This window comes from Bacillus rossius, chromosome 17 (assembly GCF_032445375.1).
Source record: "Bacillus rossius redtenbacheri isolate Brsri chromosome 17, Brsri_v3, whole genome shotgun sequence".
Taxonomy (NCBI): Eukaryota; Metazoa; Arthropoda; class Insecta; order Phasmatodea; family Bacillidae; genus Bacillus; species Bacillus rossius.
Window position 1 is genome coordinate 15,758,487 of NC_086344.1, and position 13,351 is coordinate 15,771,837.

At 33.9% G+C, this 13,351-nt stretch overlaps 1 protein-coding gene across 1 annotated transcript in view; it reads left to right on the forward strand.

Moving 5' to 3' along the window:
• LOC134540874 (NADH dehydrogenase [ubiquinone] flavoprotein 1, mitochondrial) overlaps positions 1-11,163 on the forward strand; it is a 35,026-nt gene extending 23,863 nt beyond the window's left edge. The window contains exon 9 of the mRNA XM_063383896.1: positions 10,452-11,163. Within this exon, the coding sequence (XP_063239966.1) occupies positions 10,452-10,535 (84 nt within the window). The 3' untranslated portion in view covers positions 10,536-11,163. The remainder of the gene's footprint in view (positions 1-10,451) is intronic.
• The last annotated feature ends 2,188 nt before the right edge of the window (positions 11,164-13,351 follow it).

Below are 13,351 nucleotides of genomic sequence, written 5' to 3' on the forward strand. Positions count from 1 at the left end.
CGCCTTGGTTATTTGTCTGCCTTATCTCCACCCCTCTCGCTCGCCACTAGACATCTTGCCGTTGACACCTGTCATATTCTTCAGCCTTGCAGTCGCCACCTAAGTGCGTGGCTTTAAAAATAGAATCCCGTCCTTTCTTTCTTTTATCAAACTTCCGCTTGGCTTCAAGCTCTACTCGAATAAACCAAGCCTTTGAATATACATATACTTGTACGCATTTCTTATTATTTAGAAAATGGACAAAATATATTTTTTCCCGCCAATAAACATAACAATGCGCACTTTTTTTAAAATATAAATGCTTTTAATTAATTTGCTGGGACATTTTCATTAACGAATAATAACATTGTTTATAACTATGTTAGGGCAAAAAAGTTAGAGCCGTCTTTATACTTGTTGCTAATTGATCGCGTTAATAATACACAAATATTTATAAACTTGTTTGGAATTATTTGTCGTGACACGTTTACAAACACGTCACGTTATTTATTTTACTATCTGACAAATAGTAGGCACTACCGTATTTATTTCCGAATCGCTAGGACAGTTTTCTGGTTTTGTTTCGGTCAGTTGTTGGGGTATCTGTCCGGGAAGGGGGTGGTGATGGTTTGAGTTTAATCCCAAATTTATTTTCAAAAAAAGTTTATAGGTTCCTTTCAATGAAAAAGGTATAGTTTTCAAGCGACTATTTCGTTTGAGGCGTACGTGCGTTCCCGCACTCCTACTTTTTTTGTAAGGAATTAAATCGTCGCGCTACACTAGCACCACCTGTTAGCTACATCCCGAACCATCATGGCCGCCAGCAGACAGCCCGCGTCGACGATAGATAGCAGGACAATGCTGCGTCGGCCGCGGGCCAAGCCGAGTATTCGATTGCGGGCAGAGATGCTATACTTACGTGGCGTGGTATGACGCAATCGGTGATCGCATCCGTAAGATTTCGTTATTAAAACTTGTTATTTTCCAATTATACAGGTTCAAACACAATTTTTATGCTATTTTCGGTTAATTTTTATTTTTTGGGGGCCAAAATTTGTCCAATTCGGTTATAGCGAGGACACGGTTATAGCGAGGATCAAACCCGGAACTGTGACACCTCACTATAACGGGACTCTAGTGTACTTGCAGCATAATCTTGCGCTGATTCGCTCGTAACCTACCAATGTAGTTTCTCTTTGTTGTTGCACCTTCCATAGTTTACCGTTAAGTAATTCACACAAGGCAGAAAATAAATCTCATACATATGTGAATAAATAATCCCTCAAAAGTGTAGCGCTCGGTCACGAGACACGGCACTAACTGGCGGGCGGGTATTCAGGAATGTGTGTCGAAGGAAGCCTTTTCATCTTTGAACTTGCTTGCAGGACAGAACCTCACTTCTCTAAACACACTGTCTTGCTTCCTGTTAACAAGCAGTTTGGAGCGAGTCTCTATTAAGCACGCTCTTCCACTGATAGTCACGTGTTCACAGCTGAGGATACAAAAAAGTGTAGAAGCAATTGAGACGGTGTTGCTTTTAAAAACACGTGAACATCTTTCATGCGTTCGATCCCCTGTCATTCCGTAATAGCAAAAAACTTTGTAGCTGATCAATTTTTGATGTGTCACTTTCTGGGAAAATGCATTTTAGGATTTAAAAAATATTATATAACTGAAATATGGAATGTTTTTGTCTTGAGATTTATAATGTGGCATGAATTCACTAACAAAAAAAAAATATCTGAATTGAATACACCTGTAGGTTAATTTTTTTTTGACCTGATACATTTTTGAAGACTGTGAGAAAGATACATTTTTTAATTTTTTCTGCCTCTTAAAATGCAATTAAGTTAAGAAAGCACCCAATTACTTCCACACTGCAGGCTAGAGTGGGGATACTGTAAAAAAACAGAACTACTTGGAAAAATAAAATATAAGTTAGTAATATTTTGTGTGTTTAAAAAATGTACCAACATCATTAATGTAAAATTGTGTTACAAATAAGTGATGAAATATCAAACAACATAATATATACTCGCATATAGGTCGCGGCAATTTTACCAGATTTGCGGGGGGGGGGGGGGGGGGGGGAATTAAGTGCGGTCTATGTGTGAAGAAAAATTTTTTAAAATTTTTGAGGATTTTTTTTTTGCAATTGATGCGACTCCCCTCTGATGCGTCCATTCCGTTTATATGACCGTTTTTGAGAAACCGTGAAAAATTTGAGCAGAGAAAGTCGAAAATTTGAGTAAAATCGGCTGAAAAACAAGTCTGTTACACTTTGTTGGGCGCTATGTGTTCACGTTTATCTTGGCGAGAGCTGTACTGTAAGCAGGCAGGCATACAAAAGACGGCTAAAAAAAGATACCACCCCTCTAGACTGTCCTCGCGGCAGTGTCTAGCCGAGCTAAAGCTGTCTCAGCTGTCATGTTATCTTACCCCCCCCCCCCCCCCCCCAACAAAAAGCCACTGTGGTAGCTTACCTTCTGCGTGAGAAACTCAGCATCCTCCTCCCCTCCTCCACCGCGTGCGGCAAAAGCCAGGTTGTATAGTCCATTCTCGGTAAAATAATATTTTTATGGGCTTATAGGACTGTGTTTCGCCGTTAATAAATACTTTATAAGTTATTATTAGTGATGGGTCGATTCCGATTCCGGAATCGGTCGGTTCCACCGATTCCGGTATAATCGTGGGATTCAGAATACAATGGTTTTGGAATCAACCATCACCGATTCTTGCATTGTTTTTAAGTTTGCAAAATACTTCTCCTACACAACGTAAGAAAATATTAAAATGCACGCAAATATAATTTTTAAACTACATAATACAATCTTTTTTTACGGAAGTGATTTACAAAAAACGGTGATTAACGTATTTATTTACTTGCACCGCCACTTTCCCTACAGTACAAAAATAATGCATTATCTACTTTCCCGCTTTAAGCAAGAGCATTCTTCGGAAATTACGTTGCAGCAGCGCTGCATTTAATAAATAGTAAACCTTCAAAAATAATTAGACAAAACCATAAATGTTTAAAGAAAATTATGTAAACATAAACGGCAAGTAAAATAATGTAAACGTTAACTATTTGATCATGGCAGCTACATTTGCCATTGTAAACAACCTAATTTTTTTTTGTGTTACCTGCCATGGTAAACGATACGGCCATGAACAAAATCTTTGGTGACGTGAACGTGAAAATTAAGATGTTTCACATCTCTGCACTTTAACCTTTAAAGAATTAAAATGATATAATTTTTGAATGAGATTTTACCCAAATTCACAGTGGATTACTGCGACCATATTAAAATACAGTAGAACCCGTTTATAGTGAACCCGCCTATAATGAATTCCCGTTTATAGTGAATTTCCGTCTCGGTCCCGGCAAAATGATGTGAGGTTATGTATTAATTTATTGGATATAGCGCACAACTTTTGTCAATGTTGATACGTTTTCCCGTGTACCACGAACAAATTTTGCCGACATAATGCACATTTATCTCAAATATTTTCATATAATTACAAGTATTTTTACAAAACGTCTATTCTGGATCACATTAACGTTTTTCTCCCCAATATGCTACTCCATTGTCCACTGTTCATAATTTAATAGAGCTGTAGCAAACCGTATGTATTCGTTACTGAGTAACGGGTGCGGCATCTAGTAACTAGTAACGAAACGTTACACACGAATGCATTTCGTTACTCGCATCTTTCGTATGTTTTACGCATGCGCGCGCTTATTCGTTACAAAGAACGATGTTTGTTTATTAATAAAAGTATAATTTGGAAATTCGTCTTCCAAGTTTTTTACTGTTTATTAAAGGTATTGTGTGTGTAGACAAAGTTTTAGATTCGAACAGAAACAATGTAAGAAAGTATTTTTTACAAATTATAAATATGTATGTTTTTGTTTTTTATTATCGTGTATTTTCACGTTTTATGTTCTTATATTAAAAGATATATTATAATAAAGCCGCTCTAATGAGATTTAATTGTTTCTTGGTTAACAAAAGCTGTTAATTATCAAATATTTTTAATTGTTTATATTCGATTTATTTTTATTTACGCGACGTCATACTGTACGCGTACGAAATACGACTCGATTCGTTGCTGTTACATAACATAGCATGTGCCATGTTATGCGGTATCAGAAGTAACGAGTAACGATACGAAAGTAACGAGTACTGATTGTTATAGTAACGAATACATACGGGTACACATTTTTTCGTTACTTTTACACCTCTATAATTTAATAAACAAGTCGTAATCGCGTGGCCTCGGTAGACTACGTGTAGCCAGAAATGGTGCTCAGTTTGGTGAAAATAAAAAATAGTTTTCCCTGCATAGTTAAAGAATGGGCGAACGCGTGTACATTTAATAAGTTATCAAAATTAAACATAAATTACAGCCACACAAATACGTATGTACATTATAGCAGCAAATTCAATTTTTTTACGTCTCATTTTTATCGTTCACGTTTCGGACATTTTGATCGAGGAAGAAATTTTCGTTCCAGCTTTAGCAACTGCGATACTAAATGATATGTAGTGATCTTTGATGCGCCAGACTCGTTATTTTTCGTTTATTTACTTTTGACGGTAAAAAGAATTTCGTGTTATTAAGCTGCAAATGTGCTTCAATAAGAAATACGAACATAAAAAAGGGTGAAAAACGCGTTAAAAAAACGTAAGGCATTATCTGTGCGAGATAAAGTGGACATTATTAAAAAGGTAGACTCCAACCCCACTGTCCCGCACGTGTTAATATCAAAGGAACTGGGAATTGCAACATCCACATTAAATACAATATAAAACAAGCTGAACAATCTTCTTTCTCAAGCTGCGAATACGTCACAGAGTATTAAACGCCTGAAAAAAGGAAAATACGCCGATGTCGAAGAACCATTAATAGAAAGTTTGTACATGTGTAGTGTATTAAAAATAATATCTGCATTTGCTCATAAAACTGTTGCTTTGAGTATTTTCATTCGTTCTTTTCTTGGCTTAGGCCTATGTGTAGTTAAGATTATGCTTTTGAGTATGTATTGCCAATATAAAAGTTTTCCCAGATATAAAGTTTCCCCTCTATAGTGAACATATAAACTAGTCCCTTCAGATTCATTATAACAGGGTTCTACTGTAAGTTTAAAAGCAACATAACCAAATTGCTGTAAATCGGCGTTCTTGTGCGTGTTCAGCGATGCTCGTTTTACGTTAGATATATTTTGGAAAGGCAGTTTGCTAATCTGAAATTCCAAACATTGCTGCTGAAACGTTCGTAAATTTTTATTACCAAACATAAACAATTTTTTTTAAAGTAGTTATGTTAGTTTAACAGAATTGTTTCCGATAAATTTCTGAAATGAATTAAATGTTAACACGCGATTATTTCAAGCGTTTAAACATTTTGTGTAAGAAAATCTCACCATAAAATGTGGAAATTTTGAGATTCTAAAAATGCACAGAACTTTCTTACTCAAGAACCGAAAATTTATTTTCTCTTTACGGTTGTGAAGAACTGCAAGACTGGATGGATTTATTCTTTTCAACAAGTGAGATAATTAAGATCTAGGTAATATATTAAAACGTAAGCATCTCTGACATTTTATTTTAGTGTGGTGCATATTTGTTTCTTGTCATTTCCATCATAATGAGATAATAAAGTTTTATTTTTAAATTGCCCTCTTTTTATTTTTTTTTTGCCCTGGTCCCTTGAAATATGTATAAACGAGGTTATATTGTCAATTTATTTGGATTATTATTTAATTGTGCTTGAAAATAAAATTCTTAACCTAACCGTACAAACCTCTTTTTTTGCAATTAATTAATTGAGTTGATGATGTAAGGTATCTAAGGTTGGTTAAGTTATAACATTATTTACAATTTACGTCATAAGACATCTTTGATTATTGGCAGTGTTTGAACACGTGTTTTGTCTAACTATATGCAAGGTTAAAAGGCCAAATTGTGCTAGAAATTCAAGGTAGCGTAACTTGATGGTAATGAACATACTTTTTAACATTATATAAGCTGTATATAATGTTAATTTCTGCACAGAAAATGAAACACAACGCAATTACATTTTTAAAATCATAAACTACCTTTTTTTTTTCTTAGTATATTACTCTGTTGAACATTGTCAGATAAAAATTAAGGAATCGGAATCGGATTCGAAGAATCGACCCTTTAATTTAAGAATCGAAAATGGAATCGGAATCGGTATATTTTAGGAATCGGCCCAACACTAGTTATTATGATACAATTTGTTTATTAGTCACACAGCAGTTTCTGCTGAAAAATCACTAATACCTCGAATTTTATTGAATAGAAAAATTTAGCAGGGCCGTAAATATATTTATTTTACTGCATAGTTACTTTTCCATCTGCATTCGAACTTTTTTTTTTTTTTACGCTGTGAAGGGTCGTGGATAATTGCTTGAGCTGTCAAAATAAACATCGCTGACGGCAAGCGCGGGAGCGCATCCTGTCGGTCTGTCACTGTGATTATCTACTCCAAAAACATGTCGCAGCATTTCAGGATAGCATTGGCATGCATTATGGTGTTATTTCGGTTTCATCACAGTTTACTGTATAATGTTGTCCGTAACGATAGTTCAGTAGTGTGTCCTGGTGTGGCTGAGAACAACCATAAAGAATTTCCTGCAGCTGGTATTGGGGCATTGATGAAACAAAGTGATGGGTACATAATTGTTGGTTGAAATTACAGTGAGAAATAAAAATTATTTTGAAGTGATAATCACCATTAAGTGATGTTTAAAACAACACTTATTACTTATAAATTACTTTACCTTGCATTATGAATTAAGTTAAGTTTTAAAGTACACGTTGTGACTACAGTAGGGGTGTGCGAATATTCGTAAACACGAATAGTTGCAAATAGTAACTGACGAACTATTCGGATTCGTAAGTCGAATAGCAAAATTTAAAATTGTGAATACCGTATTGGCCCGAATATAAGGCGACCTGCAGTTTCAGGAGGCCAAAGAAATGTTTAAAAATTCATTAGACATACATTTTGTATTGATAAATCCTTTTTGCATTTATGTATACCGCATTTAACTTTCCGTTTCACTTAAGCTACATATTACTATTTAGTAGTGTGTTAAACGTAACAAAGCAAACAAAGAATGCAGCTTGCCGGAACAAAACAAGGGGCTAGCTGCCATGGTGAAGCATACGGCCATGAAAAACTTCAGTGACGTGACCGCGAATATTTTTCCATATTACTCTCTGACAGAGTGTCTCTGTCCTATGAATTTTAAAGAATAATCTATGATAATTATGTTGTTTGAAAGGTTTTTACATAAATAAAGAGTGGATTACTGTAAAATTATTAAAATAGCTTTTGAAGCAACGTACCAAATTCCTGTAAATATGGCGTCTTCGTACGTGTTCGGCAATGTTCGTTTTACAACAAAGAAATATTGTGGAAAGACAGTTGGCAGCCGTGAATTTCCAAACATAACATCCTAAATGTTCTTATCATTTGCTGTTTGTAAACGTAAACAATCGTTCTGAAAATAGCTGTGATATTTTAGTAGAAATATTTCCGTTAAAAATCTGAAATTAAATTACCGTAAATGTTAACACGCGATTGTACACAAAGTACAAATATGAATTGTGTAATAAAACATTGCCATTTTAAGATGCTTCGACATTCACAGTTTTACTGAAGAACAAATATTTTAATTTTCAGCTTTAAACAATTGTGAATGACTGCAATATTGGGTGGATTTATTGTTTTCCCTGTGTGAGGTAACGAAGTTTTAGTTAATATAAAAATCGTGAACATTTTAACAATGTTTCTACTGTAGCTTTCAGCTTGGAACTATTGTTTGCGGTGCTGACGTCTTGGGTGCGAAAATAAGGCAACTTCCAATTTTCATATCTCTTTTGTGTAAAAATGGTCGCTTTATATTCGGGCCAATACGGTATTTACATGACTGTTTTTTATTTCTCGTGGTGGTTCCAAGAGCTTCGGTTTTCACCATCTTCTAATGTAATTTCCAAAGTATTTTTACATTCTTACTAACATAACCGCAATGTATTTTTAAAAGGTTCATTTGAAGAAAAAAACCAAACCAAAATCATCGTACATTAAACCAACTTGGTTTCAAAAGCCAGACGGTAAACAAGTGGTAACCGAAAGGAAAAACAATAGATAATTATTAAATATTATTATATATGAAATAAAAATTCATGTCCTCAATAACTCTTAAAAGTACTAAGTGAACTTTTTTTTGTGGTTTCATTCACAGAAAATATCTTGTATAAACTAAATATATGAAAACCTGCCATTGTTCAGTGTGGTAACATATTATAAAAAATATATATATTACAACTATTCGACTTCGAAACTATTCGCATTCGATTCGAAAATTTTACTATTCGATTCGAAAATATTCGACCATCAAAATCCACTATTCGCACACCCCTAGACTACAGTTATGTTTATGAGGTTGGGGGGTGGGGGAATTTTTTTTTTTTTTTTTTTTGTTATGAATCCTTGATGCTGATTGTTCAGCAATTGTTTCATTGTAGATGTATGCCACGAAATTGAGCCAATGTGTACTAGCTCTTTTTACTGTACTGGTGGTGCAAGTAACATTATAACAAGTTGCCTTCATATCAAAATTACTTTCATTTTTAAAAATATTCTGCTAAATAAGGGGATTTTTAAGTAAAACATTAAGTATACTGAATTTTAATAATGTTTATAATTAAATTCTATAAGTAAGTTCTAGAAAAAAAAATAATATGAAACAAAATTTGACTCTTGGCACGGTGCTAATGATTCTAGAGTTTCTTGCATTTCAAATTCTACATAATTTAATTTTCTGTTTGATAGTCAGAATGCAGTGGAGGAAACAAAATAGTAATTGTTTTGACGTTGAGGCAAGCCTAGACTTGAGGTGAGCCCCGCGTGATGCTCGCTGGTGCTTCTAGTGCGGTATCGCATCTAAGCGCAAGGCTCTGAAGTGGCAACCAGTCTTCTCGTCGTGCATGGGGCAACTATGATATTTTAATTAGTGGTGCACCGATGCGGATACCGATGAATCGTAATCGGCGATTATGGTTACTTACCGATTAATCATAATCGGCGATTATCTTAACGATTACTTTGCCGATTATTTACGTCCCGGCGTAATTAAGTAGGTTTTTACCGTGTAATATTTTGTTACACATTTCAGGACGAAATACGGTAATATTTGTATATATTACAAAATTCATCTAACTGCGTCATATCATAATTACAGATATTTCGTTAAGTTTAATAAATCTCATTGCCTCAAACAATAAAAAATGCATTTTTCCTACACGTTTATTTACGTTTCGTCTTTTGTTTAGTGGCCTTGTACATTACGTATAGCCAGAGAAGTAAAATAGATGGCACGCAATCAAAATACCACAAACAGTTGCAGTGGATTCTATGACAATCGATCTTTTCGAGTCGTAGTAGCGGTTCAAAATCGTGGTCCTGATACCTTCTAGTTTTTATCACTGCGTTTTACAAACTCATGGGCGTCTTTGGTAACATTATCCGTTTGTTATTTGTATGTGACGTGAAAAGTGAAAAAGTATTTATAATTTTATATATTCAGTCAACATAAATAAAATCACATGTGCTAGAATTGGTTTTTAGTCATTTTTATATAATTATAGTGAGATGGCGAGTAGGGAGAAAAAAAAAAGTGAAGTGTGGAAACATTTTTCTATAAACTCAAGTGAACAAAATAAATCAGCATGTTTACATTGTTAAACAGTAATTTCTTGATGCAACCTTATGTGATAGTCGATAATAATTTTAGTTTTCCGCAACAAAAACTTACCCATTGTAAATTACAATTATTAGACTGTAGTTCAAGTTGTTTAGAATAACAAATATTTAAATAGAAGTTAATTTAATTTCCCCTTTCAATGACTTAATAGTATATTTTATATATATTTATACTGTTATTATAACTGTATTCTCAATTTTACCTTTTCTTGTTATTAAATTCACATGGGGATAAAAAATTTTGTGTGCGTTATTACACTTAAAAAAATTTCTTCATTATAATCGGTAACTGAATCGGTATCTGCCGATTATTGCTCTCATAATCGGTAATCGGTAAAGTCATATCGGTGCACCACTAATTTTAATGATAACCATAACATATATGGCTGAGAAATGAAGATGCAGGTGTAATGCAAGTCCTTGGAGTGCTTTCAGATATCAGTTAATGTTTTTCATTCCTAAAAAAGGAACTGGAAACATGCATTTTAGCCATTTTCACTCCTGAAGATACAGTTTAAAAACTACGAAAAATAACTCATTCGCCCTCAGCGTATCCTTAAATGCTTTTAGTAGACAGACCCCCACTGTGATATTGCGAGCAGTTTTTAAATTGCGTGTGTACGATTATAGTTTCCGTTGTACTAGTTCAGAGTCGTCTGGTCGTGTTCCAGGGGCTGATAAGACACTTCCGCCCGGAGCTGGAGGCTCGCATGAAGAAGTTCCACGAGAAGCAGGCCGTGGCAGCCAGCAACTGAGTGGCTTGTGTTGGCCAAACACCCAGGAATTATTTTGTAAATAGCGTGTAATATAAATAAAACTGAGTGTAAACTGCACTTATCCTGCATAGTGTTGCATTGGCAGTATTAAGTTGTAGCCTGATTTTTTTTTTTTTTTTAATAATAAAATTATGTCATTGAACGAACAGACTGCACTTTGGGGTGTTTATTTCAACACTAAATGATAAGTCTGCACTTGGCTGACAATGTGGTGGTGCAAATGTTTGATGTGGTTTTTTAAAGCCTGATTATTAATCTACAAATAAAAAGGAACATTGTTAAACAAACAGCTGTCTAAAATCAAGGGCACTGCTACTTCGAAGGTGTATAGCAAACTTATGTGATGTGGGTAGTGTGAGTGTGGGGGTGAGAGTTTGATGTGTGATTGGGTGGTGTGTGTGGTTTAGTGTTGTGTGTAGTAAGTGTTTGGTTAGGGAGCTGTGTGAGTGGTGTCTGGTGTATGGTATATGTAGTAAGTGTGGGTGTGGTGGTGTGTGTGGGTGATGTGTGTAGTGTGGATAGTGCTGCTATATCACAAATCCATGTATCATTTGTTGGTGTATTTCGAAAATAAAATTGTTGGTTGAATAATGTTTAAAAAATAAAACCTTACTCCAGTAGCAAGTTCGCGTTTACAGTTATTAGTTAGCAATTTTTTCAGTTAACTTATGGGTTATACAAGCACAAAGCATTTCTAAAAACATTTAAATAAAAATTCAAAAATTAATTTTGTCCACTTCCTAGCATATTTTTATAATCATTATTTAAAAGGGAATTTTTATACTTAAAGTAGTTTACCAGTATTTGATAATTTTAACAAGTACATACTTAGTTACGTTAAGTACCTACAAAAAATTGCACAATATAAAAATGGTAGGTTAGCTACATAAAAATAATGTTCAAATTTAGAATGGTAGGTTAGGTTAGCTACATAAAACTACTGCAAAACTCTGTAAATGGCTGGTTAGCTAGATATTAAGACAGTAATTCCTACTTAGATTTCAAAAGATTTTGCAGTATTTTTACTGTAGCTAAACAAACCTAATAAAACTATCTACGTTTTAAAGTATTTAAACTGTCGCTAACCTAACCTAACCAACCATTCTCACAATATCACAGTATTTGTAAAAAAAATTGAATTATGTACCACTACGCCTTCTTAGACGATAATTCCAAAACATACCATGAAATAAAAAAAACATGTATTTTGTAATTTATATTTTTCCAGAAAAAGTGATTCAGAATTTCCACTCATCTGGTAGTTGTGATTAATATGACAATGAACACTAAGAAATTTCACTAAATAAAAACTTTAAACAAACTGATTCACTTTAAGTGGATTTGATATGGTTAGGTTGGTTTAAAGTTAGCATTATACCACACAGGAGGACAAATAATTTACGAAGTGAATTTACAGTTTCTAATAAATGATTTATTAGTATCATATTTCCTATTGCACTGTTTTAGATTCATCTGCAAGCCAAGTTTTATATTTTAAGTTTAATTTGTTATGCAAGGCATGTCTTAAGATGTAATCCGATTATTACAATTTTCGAGATTATGTTAGTAACATTTTTTTAAGCACAGCAGTTATAGTGGTTATAGTTTAATATGAACAATTTTATTTTTGTACTACTTTCATCTCTCAATATTTGATATGAAGAATTTATTGAAAAGACCTTTGTTCATTAGACTAATTTTAAACAATATTACTATTATTTTAGTCTACACCCTTATGATATATACGGTACTCTTGTAATTTTCCTTATGTAAACTCATTGCCGGTAATTATGGTTTCAAAATTTGTATTTTAAAAATTTTTTTATCTTTGCAGGTTGAAAATAATTGGAACAGTTTACAGTCGTTCAGACATTTTCAGCATTCACTATTAACATCGTTGCAGCTTGCAACAAATTAAAAGTTATTCAACTAAAACTATCGAATTATTCGATGGTACGGTATCAATGATTATTCGATAGTGGAAATTAGTCGATGGTGCCCAACACTACTCTTCCCCCTACTTACATACGTTACTACCCAATCCCCTACTGACTCACTGGCCACGTCACAAACCCCGAACACGCTAACGTATTTATTTTTAAAGATATCTGTCTCATTTCTTTTAGATAACTTTCGTATAAATTCTTCAGTGTATAAAATCCTTTTGCAAAAGAATTAAAAGCATGCTAAAGTAACTATCTTAAAAATATTATTTTCAAACACCTTTTCAATTTCAGTAATTTCCACTTTTTTTTTTTATTGTTCGAAAACGTTCATTTCCTGACAAACTCAACACTCGTATTATTACAGTGCGGCCACCAGCCTCGAATTTCGGGGAAAGCTGGAAATATGCATGGAATTTTGTCGTCGGGGAAAAAACCTGGAATTATGCTTGAATTACTTGTCGCCGGAAATTTAATTATCACTTGCAGATAATATGTCTGCTAGTTTTATAGGTCATGTCAAACCCAGACTTTTGATGGTATTAGAATTTTATTTCAAATTAACTAAAGTTCCGCAATATTTTTACAGTTTGCTAATAGGTGGCAGTTCTGCTGTAAAGTGGTTTCGCCAACTTTGATTAATTTTGACGACCATGGACACATTGAAAATTGGTGGCTGATCACCGTAACAATTGAATACCTTTATCATTCTTGGGAATTTGCATTTTCAATATGGCAGTGACCTTATTTTACAGAAGTTGTTTAGGTGTAAATGTAGAGTGAGTATGATGTTAAATATGTACCTACATACTAAGTGCATCCAATTTATCGAGACGTTGCTTACGAGATGTT